The sequence below is a fragment of the Cynocephalus volans genome, chromosome 1, assembly GCF_027409185.1.
Source record: "Cynocephalus volans isolate mCynVol1 chromosome 1, mCynVol1.pri, whole genome shotgun sequence".
In the NCBI taxonomy this organism is placed as follows: domain Eukaryota; kingdom Metazoa; phylum Chordata; class Mammalia; order Dermoptera; family Cynocephalidae; genus Cynocephalus; species Cynocephalus volans.
Window position 1 is genome coordinate 57600960 of NC_084460.1, and position 17649 is coordinate 57618608.

Sequence of the window (17649 nt, forward strand, 5' to 3'; positions counted from 1 at the left end):
TGACCGGTAAGGGGATCTTAACCCTTGACTTGGTGTTGTCAGCACCACGCTCAGCCAGTGAGCAAACTGGCCATCCCTATATGGGATCCGAACCCGGGGCCTTGGTGTTATCAGCACCACACTCTCCCGAGTGAGCCACGGGCCGGCCCCATTAGGGAGTTTTTTAAATAAGTAGATTTTTGCTGTTCTTGTCACCAAAAAAAGTAACTATGTGAAATGATGATATGTTTGCTTCATTCTGGTAACCATTTTACAATCTATTTGTATCCCATAGCATCATGTTGTAAACCTAAAAATATACAATAAAATTTATTTTTTAAAAAAGAATAGATGGTATTTAAAAAAAAAAAAAAATCCTTTAACCTCTAGTCCTAGTTTTTTCAGAAACAGCCAGGTTACCAGATACTTATCTTCCAAAGAAATCCAGAGTCTTTTAAATAAAAGCATTTGTTTCACTTTCCTTGAACCAATGAAATTGCTGCTCCCTTGCCACAAGCACAGCCTGGTGGCAGGGGTCACATCCCCTGCTGGGAGACACGGAGGAACTGGACACTCCACACCCCCCATTGTCATTTTAGGTTTGTGGCATTTGTATTCTGATCTGTAGCCAGAGGTCCGTCCCACCCTTCAGTCTTAGTTCTTGCAAGTTCGTGGGTTTGATGCCTGACTACCTTCTTGTGAGTCCTGTCTTGGCTGGCTGGGTTTTATCACCAAGTCATTTTTTTCTGGAAGCTCTTTGTTCCCTAAGTTCTTGCATCCATGTGAACATTTGTCTGTTCTCTTATCTTTATGAAGGAGAACTTGGCTGATTGTAACGCAGTTGGGTCCAAAATTTTCAGACGTTGCTCTGCTGTTTGCTGACACTGAGTGTGTACAGATTTGTGCTACTTGAGTTATGAGAAAAAGCTGTCTCACCACATGTGTTAGTTTTTTAATCTCTGGGCTTGAGGAGATAAGTTTTTTGTTAAATACATATTAGCCTTTGAAGTTTGGATATAGTTACTGGCAATTCATTGAAACTAAGAAAATTGATTCTAAGGTTTTGAAAGTCTTTAATCTGTACTTGTTAAGAACCAAGTAATGTACCAGAATGATTGGTTTACCTAGTAACTAAGCTCAGTATATGTTGATTTTTCTTAGTATGGTTCTGTCTGAGACTGGGAAATTTTGACATTCAGTAATATCTGTGATATCTAGCATGCTCACCAATTTTTTGGTGGTACTGGTGAATCATAATTTAAAATGAGAAAGTTCCACAAGGAATTCTCTTTAGTAAAATTAAGTTGACTGCCTTTAGATGTCTTAGACATAGTCAATTACTTTTATAGAGCAGATGTGAAAGTATTAATTACTGATATTTTTCTGTGGATGGGGTTTAGTAGTCAACTATTTATAGTAGGCACTAACTGAGAATACAAAATAATTTATCAAATTTATATATTCTAGAACAGTTCCTGAAGACTAAAGCAATTACTTAGGGTAGTTAAACTTAGTGCCATGGCACTTCTGCCATGGATTGAGTGGGCACAATACACGGTAATGCAGAGCTGGCTGGAACGTGTTGCCTCATTGACAACTGTAGTGAAAGTGCCTGCTTTTCTTTGTGGCTCTCTTGCTCTGTGCTGGTCCAGCCCTTGGGGCACACATTCCTGTTCCCATCACAGATTGCTGTTCCCATCGACTTGCCCCAGGTCATGCAGCTGGAAGCTTTCAGAACTGGGCTTAGAATACTCACATCCTGATTCCAAAACCATAAGCTCTAGATGGCAGTAAAACTTGTTTTATTTTCTGCTTTTAGCCTCACACCTCACCCATCCCTTCAGGCTCAGGGGCATGGTTATGTGCCTGGCCCGTGGGCTCACATCCTGACCGGGACAAGTGACATCACCTCTTTGTGCTTCAGTCTCTCCATCTGTGACAGGGTTGTTCGTAGTACCTGGCTCATGATACTTCGGTGGGGAGCACGTTTTGTACCCTCTGCCACAACTAGCCAAGAGAGAGGAAGGGATCCCTGCCCCCTGTAGACTGCCACACTCAGAAGCTGGTCCTGCTGTGGAAGTAGGCCCTCACATGTTCTGGCCATCCCCCCCCCCTCCTCTCAGTTGTAAAGATCCTATTATTTTTAACCTTTGCACTATGTGTTATGATGAGGCCCGTGGAAAAAGGAGTGTGACCCCAGCTGTGTGTGCGAGTGTTGAGTAGCTCCTTGCTCAGCGACCCCACACCGCCACTCTTGCTAACACTGTGTCCTCCTCCTTCTGCAGAGGCACCTCCTCAAATGACTGTTTCATTTAGGAAGCACAATCTTGCCTTTATCCTACATTTGCTTAATGATGGAATTCTAGACTCAAGCTCTTTTCTCCATAAAATTCGGATCTGGTTTTGTGTTGGGGAGCTCTTGGTGGTGACCAGTATGTTTGAGCATGGCCTCAGGACTTGATCGGGCTAGTGTTCTTTTGGCTCTGCTTCTCAGATTTTTTTTAATTGACTTTTTCCTCTGTTTGCCGTATTCTTTGCCTTTTGAATTCCTACTAGACAGCTTTTCTCATGTTTTATGTTTTCTTTGTGCTGGCTCTTTTAAGACCCTTCCTGTGTTGTGTCTTCTGACAGTGCTTTGGCCTTCAGCCCTGTCAGCTATATTGGCTGCCCATCCATTGAGCGTGTGACCTCACTGTCAGACGCTGATATCCAAGGACGGTTGTATGCTCTTTGTGCTCCTCTTTCTTCACAGCTTATTGTAATTTTACAGAAATAACAGCCTCAATCTCTGAGGCTACCACAACTTAAAAATTTTGCTGCTTTTCCTCTGGGGGTTATCAACTGATTTTTTGTTTTGTGTTTTTAATGAATAGTTTTAGGTCTACAGAAAAATTGGTTGGAGAAGTACAGAGAGTTCCCCATGTGCATGCGGGCCACCCCTTGTTTCTATAAAAGCGAGTGGTTTACCTCACGGTTCATTCTTAGTGTTGTGCCTCCTGTGGGTTTTGACAAGTGTGTAATGACGTATGTCTACTATTACAGTGTCATGCAGGGTAGTTCCACTGCCCAAAAAATGCCCTGTGCTCTCCTTGTTTGCCCCCTCTCCCTCAAGTCACCGTTTCACTGTCTCTGTAGTTCATTGTCTCCAGAATGTCACAGAATGGGAGTCGTACAGTGTGCGGCCTTTTCAGACAGCCTCTTTCACTTACTAATATGCGTTTAAGGTTCCTCCACATCTTTTCATGGCATAATAATTCATTTCTTTTTAGCACTGAATAATATTACATTGAGTGGATATACCACAGTGTGCTTATCCACTCACTCACTTATTAAAGGACATCTTGGTTGCTTCCGAGTTTTGGCAATTACAAATACATCAGTTTATTTTTAAACAGTAGCCTGTAATTATACATAGATTGTTAGATTGGGAATTTATTTGTTTATTAATTTAATTTATTTATTTGGTGGCTGGCCGGTACAGGGGGGCAGTGAATTTAGAAGTTACATTCATACTCATTTTTCTGATATGTTGACCTCAGCTACTAGCTGCAAATAAGTGGTGGATCTGAGCAGCTCCTGGGCCTTGGCCTGTCACTGTTCCTTGAGCAGGTACAGAAATAGTTGAGAGACATTTGAGGTCCCCCTTTTAGGAGCACCACTGTGGAACTTCACCCCAACTATTTCCTGGAAAGGCAGTTTATTATTTTTTTGCTAATTTTAAGCAGTGGAAAAGTTAATCTAGCTAGTTACAATTTTATTTTGTTTATTTTACTTTTTTGGCAGCTGAGACGGCATGGGGATCCAAACCCCTGACCTTGGTGTTACGACACAGTGCTCTAACCATCTGAACTAACTGGCCAGCTCCTGCTAGTCACAGTTTTAGACAGTGTGCCCTTTTTTGTTGCTGAGGGCACACCAGATTCTCCACATTTATTCTTGTTTAAGTGGAGGGTTGGTAGGCAGACACGTCTTAGAGTGGCCAATTCCTGTTTTGGTCCTGATCCTGTTACTAATCATCAGTGTAAACTTTTATGGCTCATTTTGCGCATCTGGGCTCTTGTGTCATCTGCTGTAAGGTGAGAGAATTGAGCTAGACCATACCTGAAGACTCTTCTTCCTCCAGTATTGGATCATTTCTAGTTATTTTGGGTCTGGCCTTTGTGGCTGGTGGCAGTGTGCTGTGTTGTATTTAGTTGAAATCTATTTTGATAGTCTAGGCCAACTAAGCAAACTTCAATTGATTCCATAATTAGCTGTTTTTAATCGAGATCATTGTGGATTCACATGCAGGTAAGAAATAATGCAGATATACTTTGCCTAGTTTTCCACAATGGTAATATCTTGCAAAACTATAGTTTAGTATCACAACCTGGATACTGATGTTGATACAGTCCACCAATCTTATTTAGGTTTCCCTTTTTTTTGTTCTCATTTGTATGTGTATGTGTGTGTGCACACATGTACACACTCTTGTATTAATTTCTGTACAGTTTGGTCACCTGTGTAGGTTTGTGTACCCACCACTGCAGTCAAGATGCTGAACGGTTCTGACAACACAGGGACCCCTCCCTAACCCCTGGCAACCACCTGTCTGCCTGCCATTTCTAAAATTTTGTCATTTCAAAAAACGTTCTGTAAATGCAGTCATACAGTATGTAATCTTTTGGGATTGGCTTTTTTCTGCTCAGCATAATTCCCTGGGATTTGTCCAAGTTGTTATGTGCATCAGTCGTTTTTGTTTTGTTCTGTTTTGTTTGCTCAATAGTGTTCCATGGCATGTATGTACCACGTTTTCTTTAACCATTCATCTGTTGAAAGACATTGAGCTGATTTCTGGTTTTGGGCTGTTACACATAAAGCTACTATGAACACTCATGTACAAGTTTTTGTATGGACAACTGTTTTCCTCTCTCTGGGATCAATACCTAGGAGTGGAGCTACTGGGTCCTGTGGCTAATGTGTGGCTAATGTGTGGCCATACAGGTTTCCTAAGTTTCCTGGGTCTCTGTAATCCATCCCTCCCTCCACCCCTAGCCTCAGGCAGCCACAGACCTGGCTTCTGTCACTGTAGATTAGTTTGTATTTGCAGGGTTTAAATCTGGTCTCTTTCACTCAGCAAAATGCTTTTAAGATTTGTCTACATTGTTATGTACATCAGTAGTTCATTCCCTTTTATGGCTGAGTTGTGTTCCGTAGTTTGGATATTACTCATTTTGTTTATTCATTCACCTGTTTATACATTTCCAAATTTTGGCTATTACAAATAAAGCTGCTGTGAACATGTTTGTATAAGTCTGTGTGTGGACGTGTGTTTTCATTTCTTGTAGGTAAATACCATATGCAGCACTGGAATTGTTTGGTCATATGGTAAGTGTATGTTTAACTTTTTAAGGTACTGTCGATCTGTTTTCTAAGGTCTTCTACCATTTTACATTTCCAACAACATGCGTGGAAGTCCCTATTTGATGTCCTTACCAAACTTGATATAGTTTTTTTTTTTTTTTTTTTGGCAGCTGGCTGGTATGGGGATCCGAACCCTTGAGTAGTTCATCTTTTTAATATAAGCCTTTCTAATGGATGTGTTGTAGTATGTTGTGATTTTATTTTGCATTTCTAAATGACTGATGATGTTGAATAGCTTTTCAAGTACTGTTGACCATCTGTATATCTTTTTTGAAAAACTGAGTTTTTAAAAAGTCTTAATGATTGAGTTGTATAAGAGAACACCCGACTCTCAATATTGGACAGGTCAAGATCACATGTTAGATTACAAAGCAAGTCTCAACAAATTCAAAAAAATTGGAATTATTCCATGTATTTTTTCAGATCACAATGGATTAAAATTAGAAATCAATAACAAACAAAACTCTGGAAACTATACAAACACATGGAAATTAAATGGCATTAACTTAATGACATATGAATCCAAGAAGAAATTAAAGAGGAAATCAAAAAATGTCTTGAAACTAATGAAAATAATGATATATCATACCAAAACCTATGGGATACTGCAAAAGTAGTACTAAGGGGGAAATTTATCTCATTAAATGCTTACTTTAGAAGAATGGAAAAATGGCAAATAAACAACCTAACACTTCACCTTAAAGAACTGGAAAAACAAGAACAATCCAAACCCAAATTAGTAGATGGAAAGAAATAATTAAGATCAGAACAGAACTAAATGAAATAGAAACCCGAAAAATGGTACAAAAGATCAATGAAACAAAAAGTTGGTTTTTTGAAAAGATAAATAAAATTGACAAACCTTTAGCAAGACTAAGAAGAGAGAAGACCTAAATAACAAAAATTAGAAATGAAAAAGGTGATATTACAACTGATATCTCAGAAATACAAGGAATCATTAGAGACTACTATAAACAACTACACGTCAACAAATTTGAAAATCTGGAGGAAACGGATAAATTTCTGGACACATAGAAACTACCAAAACTGAGCCAAGGAGATATAGAAAATCTGAACAGACCAATAGCAATAAAAGAGATTGAAGTTGTCGGGGCTGAGCCCGTGGCGCACTCGGTAGCGTGCTGCGCTAGCAGCGCGGCGACGCTCCCGCCGCCGCGGGTTCAGATCCTATATAAGGATGAGCGGTGCACTCCCTGGCTGAGCGCCGGTCACGGGAAAAAAAAAAAAAAAAAAGAAGTTGTCAGCAGAAGGCTCCCAACAAAGAAAAGCCCAGGACCGGGCAGGTTCACTGCAGAGTTCTACCAAACCTTCAAAGAGGAATTGATACCAATTCTCTACAAACTATTCCAAAAGATTGAAACAGAGGCCATTCTCCCAAACTCATTCTATGAGGCAAACATCACCCTGATACCAAAACCAGACAAAGATACGTCAAAAATAGAAAACTACAGGCCAATATCCTTGATGAATATAGATGCAGAAATCCTCGATACAGTACTAACTAACAGAATACAGCAACACATACACAGAATTATACACCACGAACAAGTGGGATTTATCCCAGGGATGCAAGGTTGGTTCAACATACACAAATCAATAAATGTGATATACCACATCAATAAAAGCAAAGACAAAAACCATATGATCATCTCTATAGAGGCTGAAAAAGCATTTGACAAAATTCAACATTTGTTCATGATAAAGACTCTCTATAAGTTAGGTATAGATGGAAAGTATCGCAACACAATTAAAGCCATATATGATAAGCCCACTGCCAGTGTCATCCTGAATGGGGTTAAGAACAGGAACTAGGCAAGGATGCCCACTCTCACCACTCCTGTTCAACACACTGTTGGAATTATTAGCCAGAACAATCAGAGAAGAGAAGGAAATAAAGGGCATCCACCCTGGAAAAGATGAAGTCAAACTGTCCCTGTTTGTGGATGATATGGTCCTATATATTGAACAGCCTAAAGCCTCTATAAAAAAAACTTGGAGTTGATAAATGATTTCAGCAAAGTTGCAGGATAGAAAATCAACACACAAAAATCAGTAGCATTTCTATACTCCAACAGTGAACATGCAGAAAAAGAAATCAAGAAAGCTAGCCCATTTATAATAGCCACCAAAAAAATAAAATACTTAGGAATAAAGTTAAACAAGGATGTGAAAAATCTCCACAAAGAAAACTACAAACCACTTTTGAGAGAAATTAAAGAGGACACAAAGATATCCCATGCTTTTGGATCAGAAGAATTAACATTGTGGAAATGTCCATATTACCCAAAGTGATCTACACATTCAGTGCAATCCCCATCAAAATTCCAATGACATTTTTCTCAGAAATGGAAGAAACTATTCAGATATTTATATGGAATAACAAAAGACCACGCATAGCCAAAGCAATCCTGAGCAAAAAATAAATAAAGCTGGAGGCATAATACTACCTGACTTTAAACTATACTACAAAGCCATAATAACCAAAACAGCATGGTACTGGCATAAAAACAGACACATGGATCAATGAAATAGAAGAGAGAATCCAGAAATCAACCCACACACCTATAGCCATCTGATCTTTGACAGAGGCACCAAGTCTACACATGGGAAGAGATTGCCTCTTCAGCAAATGGTGCTGGGAAAAATGGATATTCATATGTAGGATAATGAAACTAGACCTGTACCTCTCACCATATACCAAAATCAACTCAAAATGGATTAAAGAATTAAATGTACATCCTGAAACAATAAAACTCCTTGAAGAAAACATAGGGGAAACGCTCCAGGAAGTACTAGTGGGTATAGACTTCATGAATATGACCCCAAAAGCACAGGCAACCAAAGGAAAAATAAACAAATGGGATTATATCAAACTAAAAAGCTTCTGCACAGCAAAAGAAACAATCAACAGAGTGAAAAGACAACCAACAGAGTGGGAGAAAATATTTGCAAAATATACATCTGACAAAGGATTAATATCCAGAATATACAAGGAACTCAAACATCTTAACAGCAAAAAACCAAATAACCCAATTAAAAAATGGGCAAAGGAGCTAAATAGGCATTTCTCAAAGGAAGATATATGAATGGCCAACAGACACATGAAAAATTGCTCAACTTCACTTGGCATTAAGGAAATGCAAATCAAGACCACTTTGAGATACCATCTCACTCCAGTTAGGAAGGCTAATTAATATCCAAAAGACTGAGAATGATACATGCTGGTGAGGTTGTGGAGAAAAAGGAACTCTAATACACTGTTGGTGTGACTGCAAGATGGTGCAGCCTTTATGGAAAATGGTATGGAGGTTCCTCAAACAATTACAGATAGATCTACCATATGACCCAGTTATTCCGCTGCTGAGAATATACCTAGAGGACTGGAAATCATCATGCCAAAGGGATACCTGTACTCCCATGTGTATTGCAGCACTATATACAATAGCCAAGAGTTGGAACAAGTGCAAATGTCCATCATCAGATAAATGGATAAGGAAACTGTGGTATATCTATATAATGGAATACTCTGCTATAAAAGAATGAAATACTACCATTTGCAATAACATAGATGGACTTAGAGAAAATTATATTAAGTGAAACAAGTCAGACACAAAGAGAAATATCACATGTTCTCACTTATGTGTGGGAGCTAAAAATAAATAAATGTACAAACAATTAAAGGTGCGGGGGGAGAAGACAATCACAACAATTTGTTGAACTTGTGAACAGATATGGTGTAGTCGGGTGCGGGGGGAGGAAAGGGTAAAGGGACACAAAAATCAACTACAATGTATACTGAGAAGTTAAAATTAAAGAAAGAAAAATGTAAGTCTAAAAAAAAAAGTCTTAATGATCGAGTTGTATAAGAGTTCTTTATGTATTCTGGATGTGAGCTATTTTTCAGATATATGTAATGTGAGTATTTTCTCCCATTCTGTGGCTTGCCTTTAAGTGTGAGTCTGTCTGGACTCTTCTGCTGTTGATCTGTGTGTCTGTCTGTTTGCTAAGACCAAATGGCCTTGATCACTGTGCACTAACAGTGTGTCTTGATATCAGGTGGGCTGAGTCCTTTAACTTTGTTCTAATTACCAATGTTGCTGTGGCTAATCTAGGTCTGATGCATTTCCATATACTATCAATTTCTACAAAAACACCTACTGGGATTAGAGTTAGGATTGTGTCAAATCTGTAGACCAATTTGGGGAGAATTGACATCATAACATTGAGGCATCTAATCTATGAATGTGGTAAATCTCTGTTTTTTTAAATCTTTTGTTTCTCTCAGTATGTAGTTTTCAGTGTAGGTCTCGAATTGTTTTGTTATTCCTCTTGATGCTGCTGTAAATGATACTTATGTATAATAAAACTTTCTAATTGGTTGCCGCTGTCAAATAAAAATACAATTGATTGTTTTAAATATTTAAGTATAATGGGCCGGCCCGGCCCGTGGCTCACTTGGTAGAGTGTGGTGCTGATAACACCAAGGCCCCGGGTTCGGATCCCATATACGGATGGCCGGTTCGCTCACTGGCTGAGTGTGGTGCTGACAACACCAAGTCAAGGGTTAAGATCCCCTTACCGGTCATCTTTTAAAAAAATAAATAAATAAAAATAAAAAAATAAATATTTAAGTATTAAACTTGTATCCTGTGGCTTTGTTTAATTCATTTACTAGTTTTGTTTTGTAGATTTCTTAGGATTTTCTTTGTAAACAACAGTTATCTGCAAGTCATCAGAAAGGGACAGTTTTTTGTCTTACTTTCTGACCTTCAGGCTTTTTATTTTTTGTTTTTTCCTTATAGCAGTGTTTAGGAACCCTAGAACGGTGATGAGCAGGTATCATAGTCATGTTCATGTTCTTAAGAGAAAGGCACTTAGTATCTCACCACTAAGCATGACATTAGCTGTAGGTTTTTTTGTAGATGTCCTTTATCAGACTGAGGAAATTTCCTTTGATTCCCAATTTGCTGAGAATTTTTAAAATCATGAAATTGGTATTGAATTTTATCAAATGCTTTTATGAATCTATTGAGATGATCATATGGTTGATCTCATTTATTCTGTTAATATAGTGAATCATATTGATTTATTTTGAAATGTTAAATCAAGCTTGCAACCCTGGAATAATTGCTTGATCATGATTTATGTAACTTTTTCTATATCGTTATGTTCAGTTTACTAATATTTTGTTAAGGATTTTTGCATCTTTTTTTTTCAGGGATTTTTTTGGTAATGTCTTTGTCAGGTATTAGTATCAGGATTATGCTGGCCTCTAAAAATAAGTTGAGAAAAGTTTCTTCCGCCTCTGTTTTTGAAAGTTTATCTAGGATTGATTTCATTCCTTTGATATTTGGTAGAAAAACCATCTGGGCCTGGAATTTTCTTTGCCAGAAGGATTTTTATTACAAATTCAATTTTATTAACAGATATAAGGCTATTCAGATATTGTTTCATCTTATGTCAATTTTGTGGTTTTTTATCTTTTTTTCAATTTTGGTAAGTTGTGTTTTTCAAGATATTTGTCCATTTCATCTGACTTTTCTAATTTCTTGGCATGAAGTTGTTCATGATATTCTCTTACTATCTTTTTTGTGCCTGTGGGATCTGTAGTGATGAACCCTCTTTCCTCTTGTTGCTGATTTCTATACTCTTTTTCTTGGTCAGCCTGGCTAGTTGTTTATCAATTTTTTGTTTGATTGTTTTCAAAGAACCAACTTTTGGCCTTGTTGAATTTCGTTTGTTTTTATTTCATTGATTTCTGCTATTATTTCTGTCCTTGCATTTCTTTGGGGTTTATCTTGCTAATTTTTAGCTTCATGAGGGTAGAACCTTAAGTCTTGGTTAATATGTTGTATTAGCATTTTCCATAGAAACAGAGCCACTCCCTTTCCATCTCTCTCCCCACTTCTCTCTGTGTGTGTGTGTGTTGTGTATTCCTTATCTGAAATGCTTGGTGTCTAGCTCTTTTACCTGCCTGTAATCCTGCCAACTGGGCCAATTGTCGAGCTAGGGCTGGGTCTGGAGCTCACAGACCCCTCAAGCCCATTCACTGACTGGGTCACAAATCCTTCACATGCCAGGCTGGGTCCCCATACCCCTCACACGCAGGTCTGTGAGCTAGGTAGCCGGCCAAAAGGTCCTTGGAGGCATAGGTTCGAGAGCATGGCCGCATGGGGCAGATGCCTGAGGGAGTAGACACCAGCCAAGGTAGAGGCCGCCCATGTGCACTAACTCCACCCACACACAACTTATTTACAAAGAATGTGCTGCACTACTCCCAGCTGGACCCAAGGTGAGGGGCCCTGATTAAACTATTCTGTTTTCCCAACACTTCGGATAAAAAGTGTTTCAGATTTTGGGATATTTGCAGAATACAGTACTCCCCCCTTATCTGTGGTTTCAGTTACCCATGGTCATCCCCATTCTGAAAATATCAAATGGATAATTCCAGAAGCAGACAAATCCGTGAGTTTTAAATTGTGCATGGTCCTGAATAGTGTGATGAAATCTGGAGCTCCCCTGCCCCATCCTGCCTGCTGTATTCACATAGCGCTTGTGTTCAGGTACCCTTTATTTTACTTAATAATGGCCCCAAAGTGCAAGAATACGGTGCCTAATTTGTAAATTCAAGTTTCATAGGTATGTATTATAGGAAAAAACATAGTATTGTAACTGTAGGGTTCGGCACTATCCAGTTTCAGGCATCCACTGGGAGTCTTGGAAGGTATCGCCCATGGGTAAGGGGGGACTGCTATACATAACAGTTCAGAATCCCTAATCCAGAAATCCAAAATCCTCCAATGAGCATTTCCTTTGAGCTCAAAAAGTTTCAGATTTTTGGAGCACTTCAGATTTTGGATTTTTGGATTTTGGATGCTTAACCTGTATCTATCTACCTATCTATCTGTGTAAAATTTTCTATGAGGAATTGCCTCATATGATTATGGACACTGAAGAATCTGCCATCTGCCAACTGGAGACCAAGGAAAGCAGGTGGTGTAATTGTAGACCAGGGAAGCTGATGACGTGAATCCCAGTCCAAGGGCTGGAGAAGACCGATGTCCCAGCTCAGGCAGACAGGAGGGCATATTCTCCTGTCCCCTGCCTTTCTCTTCTGTTCAGGACCCCCATGGATTGGATGATACGCACCCACATTGGGGAGAGCCATCTGCTTTACTGAGTACACTGATTCAAATGCTAATTTCATCTAGAATCGCCTTCACAGACACATCAGAAGTAATGTTTAATCTGGGCACCCCAGGCACAGTCAAGTTGACCCATGAAATTAACTATCATATATGTTGTATTTTATTATTTATGTCAAAATATTTTCCAGTTTCCTCTGTGGTTTATTTTTTGAACTATATGTTGTTTAGAAGTATGTTGTTTAATATCAAATATTTGAGGATTTCCTGGAGATCTAGCTCTTGGGTTTCTAATTTAATTCTATTAAGGTCAGGGAACATACTGTGTGTGATTTCAGTTCATTTAAATTTACTGAAACCTGGCCGGCCGTGGCTCACTTGGGAGAGTGTGGTGCTGATAAAACCAAGGCCACAGGTTCGGATCCCTATATAGGGATGGCCGGTTAGCTCACTTGGGAGAGCGTGGTGCTGACAACACCAAGACAAGGGTTAAGATCCCCTTACCGGTCATCTTTAAAAAAAAAAAAAAAAAAAGGGCCGTGCCCGTGGCGCACTCGGAAGAGTGTGGCGCTGGGAGCACAGTGACACTCCCGCCGCGGGTTTGGATCCTATATAGGACTAGCCGGTGCACTCACTGGCTGAGTGCCAGTCACGAAAAAGACAACAACAACAACAAAAATTTACCGAAACCTGTTTTAAGGCCCGACATATATCTTGGTGAATATACAATGTGAATGTAAAAAGAATGTTTATTATACAGATGTTAGGTGCATGGTAAATATCAATTAGGTCATGGATGTCAAAAGTGTTGTTCAGGTCATCAGTATTTTTCCTTTTTATTTATTTATTTATTTATTTTTGGTCTATTCTGTGAATTTCTATTTATTTATTTGTCTCCTATCTGTATGGGGATCCAAACTCTTGACCCTGGTGTTACACCACCTTGCTCTAACCAACCGAGCTAACCGGCCAGCCCTCAATCTGTCAATCTCTAAGTATTAAAGTTATAGTCGGTTCTTGGATTTTTATTCATTTTGACAATCCCGGCCCTTGATTGGAGTTCTTAGTCCACTGACATTGAATTTAATTATTGGAATGTTTAGATTTTTATCTACCGATTTACTTTGTTCCCTGGGTTATCTTGTGTTGCTTGAGTGTTTCTAAGAGTTTCGTTTTAATATTTTAACTTTTTAGCTCTACTTCTTTTCATTTTTTTATGTAGAGATTGCTCTAGGGATTGCAATACATGTTTTTTATTTTTTGTGGTCTGCTTGGGGTGGCAATATTGTAACACTTCATGTACCTGGTAGAAACGTTGCCCCTGTGGTACTGCTTCCCCATACTTCCTCATGCTGTGCGGTCTTATCTGCACACGTTACGAGGGGACTTGTAAGTCTGTGGAAAAATGGAATTAAAAGATAAAAATATGTACCAGCCAACTACCAAAAAGAAAAAGATAAAAATAAAAATATAAACATTTCTCAACATAAGCTCCATTAAGTTCAAGTCACTTTTGTAAGTGATGATACCAGTCCATCCCTAAAGAACTGATGGTCCTGGGAATTTAACCACATCAACACAGTCTTCTTTACATTATTAACTGAAGAAAAATGGCTGCCCTTTAAAGATTTTTTTAAGATTAGGAAACAAAAAGAATTCAGAAGGAGCCACATCAGGACTGTAAGGTGGATGCCTAATAATTTCCCATAGAAACTCACAAAATTGCCATTTGATGAGAGGAATGAGCAGGAACATTGTCTTGATGTAGAAGGACTCTCTGGTGAAGTTTTCCTGGGCGTTTTCTGCTAAAGTTTTGGCTCACTTTCTCAAAACACTCTCATCATAAGCAGATGTTATTTTTGGCCCTTCAGAAAGTCAACAAGCAAAATGCCTTGAGCATCCAAAAAAAACCAAAACCAAACAAACAAAAAACCCTGTTGCGAGGACCTTTGCTCTCAACAGGTCCATTTTTGCTGTGGCTGGACAACTTCCACCTCTTGGTTTAGCCATGGCTGTGATTGTGCTCTGTCTTCAGGATTGTACTGGTAAAGCCATGTTTCATCTCCTGTCACAGTTCTTTGAAGAAATGCTTCAGAATTTTGATCCCACTTGTTTAAAGTTTCCATGGAAAGCTCTGCTCTTGGGGCCAACCCGTGGCTCACTCGGGAGAGTGTGGTGCTGATAACACCAAGACTGCGGGTTCGGATCCTATATAGGGATGGCCAGTTCGCTCACTGGCTGAGCGTGGTGCTGACAACACCAAGTCAAGGGTTAAGATCCCCTTACCGGTCATCTTTAAAAAAAAAAACAAAACAAAAGCTCTGCACTTTTCTGCAGCTGATCTTGAGCACAACAGTTTTGACACTCATCGAGTGGGAACTGTGCTCAACTGTAATTTTCAAGTCAGAATTGTGTAAGCTGAGCCAGTTGAGATGTTTGTCGTGTTGGCTCTTGTTTCTGCTGTTAGTTGTTGGTCCTCTTTGATTAGGGCATGAACAAGATTAATTTTTTCCTTGCAAATTGATGTGGACATCTGCCTCTTCAGGCTTCATCTTCAACATTGTCTTGTCCCTTCTTAGAACGAGTTGTAAACTGCTAATTTCTTTGGGGCATTGTCCTCATATACTTTTCGTAAAGCATCAGTGATTTCACCATTCTTCCACCCTTGCTTCACTGTGGATTTGATGTTTGTTCTTGCTTCAATTTTAGCAGAATTCATGTTGCTCTAATAGTGGCTCTTTTCAAACTGATTTCTTATCCTTCTTAGTGCCTCAAACTAGATCCTGTTCACACACATTATAACAAGTTAGTAAGAGTTTATTTTGGTGCAGAAAATTTTTGCAATCCATGTTTAGCTTTTTTATAATATACATTTTCCATGAACTTTTTGAAGACTCTTTGTATAAACCTCAGGAGAGACAGTGTTTTGATATTTTGCTTGAAATGTAGTCTTATGGAACAAAGTCCATCAGCTTTGCACTTGGAATTTTCATCTAAACTTTTTGATATTTTCTTTTTCTTTTTTCTTGTAGATTAGCCTAACATGGCAGACCAGAGACAGCGCTCACTCTCTACCTCTGGGGAATCACTGTACCATGTGCTTGGGCTGGACAAAAATGCAACCTCAGATGACATTAAGAAGTCCTATCGGTAAGAAGCTAAGTGTGGGCCCCCATGTTCCCCTAGAAGGACACACAAGTTCTCATGTGGTTTAATGTGCATTTTACCAACAACCATTGTACATATTTTTTCCCGGCAGACTCTGTATTCATTGGCAAAGAGTTCTATTACATCTTTGTGTAGTGTGCTCCTTACACACTGTCCACAGTTGCACAGGGAATCAGGGTCTGAAACTATCAAGAGACCTCACAGGTACAGGCAGAGCTTTGGAATGACTTACTTGTTTTAACACTGTGATGACAGTGTCTCATCACCCTTGGTGGCCTTCCGATTGACGTGAAGAACTTAACTCTTCTAACAGACAGACATCATCATTAATGCAGACACTTCAGATAGTCTTCCTTTTGTGTTCTCAGTATTGCATAATTTATTAAACACATATTAAAATGCTGTTATTACACCCCTCTATGCTTTTCACTTTGATAAGTGTGCAGTTAGCCGGCTGGGACGCTAGGGGTCGGTAGTAGGGTTTTCCTTGATGCTGTTGAAAGTTAGCAGGAGTGACCGTCCAGGCTGTGCCCAGGCTCTCACTCACCTCGGGACTCCCTCCTCTGTGGATGGACCAGGGCGGGGAGGTTTGTCCTGAAATAATTGCAGAGATTTCTTTTGACCTTGACATTCTAGAACTCTGGAAAATCAGAAAGTGAAATGGTAATGGGTAATCATTTCTTCCACTGGACCCTCTGATGGATGGTCTGGTAGATGATCATGAAACGTGAGATCAAGATAGAACCAGGAAATGGTTGTGGTTTGCAGGAAACTTGCCTTGAAATATCACCCAGATAAGAACCCCGATAACCCAGAGGCTGCCGACAAGTTTAAGGAGATCAACAACGCCCACGCCATCTTGACGGACGCCACAAAAAGAAATATCTACGACAAGTACGGCTCGCTGGGGCTCTATGTGGCTGAGCAGTTCGGGGAGGAGAACGTGAACACCTACTTTGTGCTGTCCAGTTGGTGGGCTAAGGTGAGGAGAGTAGGTGGTGAGCTGCCAAAGCTCTGAAGGCACTGGGGCATCCCATGCCCAGCAGGGTTTCAGACATTAGAGAATCAGTGCATTTGATTCAAATACCCTACACTCTTGAGGAGTGGTTTCTGGGCATGTGGCAGTCTTTCCTCCAGCCTGTGTGCTGGGCCGAGGTCTGTAGCTGGCTCGGTGGCCTGCCTGTGAAAAGCCCAGATGCACAGACTCGAAGAGCAAGGTCTCTGCCAAGCAAGTTGTGTCACAAAATCGTCTTTTGTGAAAGAGTCTAAGTTCTTAAAAGGATAGAGGTAGTAGGAAATAGGCCTTTTTATCATGTTATAGATAGGTTTATTATTATTATTATTATTATTATTAGGGAAGACTTATTTGAAATCTAACTTCAGAATCTTTGACTTATGTATTATTTATTTGTTTTATTTTTTTGTTAACGTTTCTTTATTTTATTTTACTGCAAGTGTCTAACGTATATAAGGCCAAAGGGCATGAATTATTCAAAGGCCCTTTGCTGTAGCAAGCCCATCTTTTCATTTTTACTAGTCATCCCTCATTTCCATCTTTATAAATTACTTTTCTTTCTTTCTTTTTTTTTTTTGTTTTGGCTGCTGGCCAGTATATGAATTACTTTAAGCAACTGATCTCTTTCTGTCTCCTCTCTTCCCCTTTTGAGTTCGTCCTTTATATCTCCTCATCTGGGCAAGTGTTCTTAGTGTGACGTGTGCCCTCTGCTCCGTGTCCTCCCCCAGGCCCTGTTTGTCTTTTGCGGTCTTCTCACCTGCTGCTACTGCTGCTGCTGTCTGTGCTGCTGCTTCAACTGCTGCTGTGGGAAGTGCAAGCCTAAGGCGCCTGAGGGTGAGGAGACTGAGTTCTACGTGTCTCCCGAGGACCTGGAGGCACAGCTGCAGTCTGATGAGAGGGGTGAGTCCCTGTCCCAGG

The 17649-nt window shown here is 39.7% G+C and overlaps 1 protein-coding gene across 2 annotated transcripts in view; it reads left to right on the top strand.

Moving 5' to 3' along the window:
* DNAJC5 (DnaJ heat shock protein family (Hsp40) member C5) overlaps nt 1-17649 on the top strand; it is a 53368-nt gene that overhangs the window by 31457 nt on the left and 4262 nt on the right. For both annotated transcript variants that reach the window (XR_010023915.1, XM_063101093.1), the window contains exons 2-4: nt 15581-15698; nt 16485-16698; nt 17460-17631. Coding sequence is in view for 1 of the 2 variants with exons in the window: in XM_063101093.1 (XP_062957163.1) it covers nt 15592-15698; nt 16485-16698; nt 17460-17631 (493 nt within the window). In the remaining variant the exon portion in view is untranslated. The remainder of the gene's footprint in view (nt 1-15580; nt 15699-16484; nt 16699-17459; nt 17632-17649) is intronic.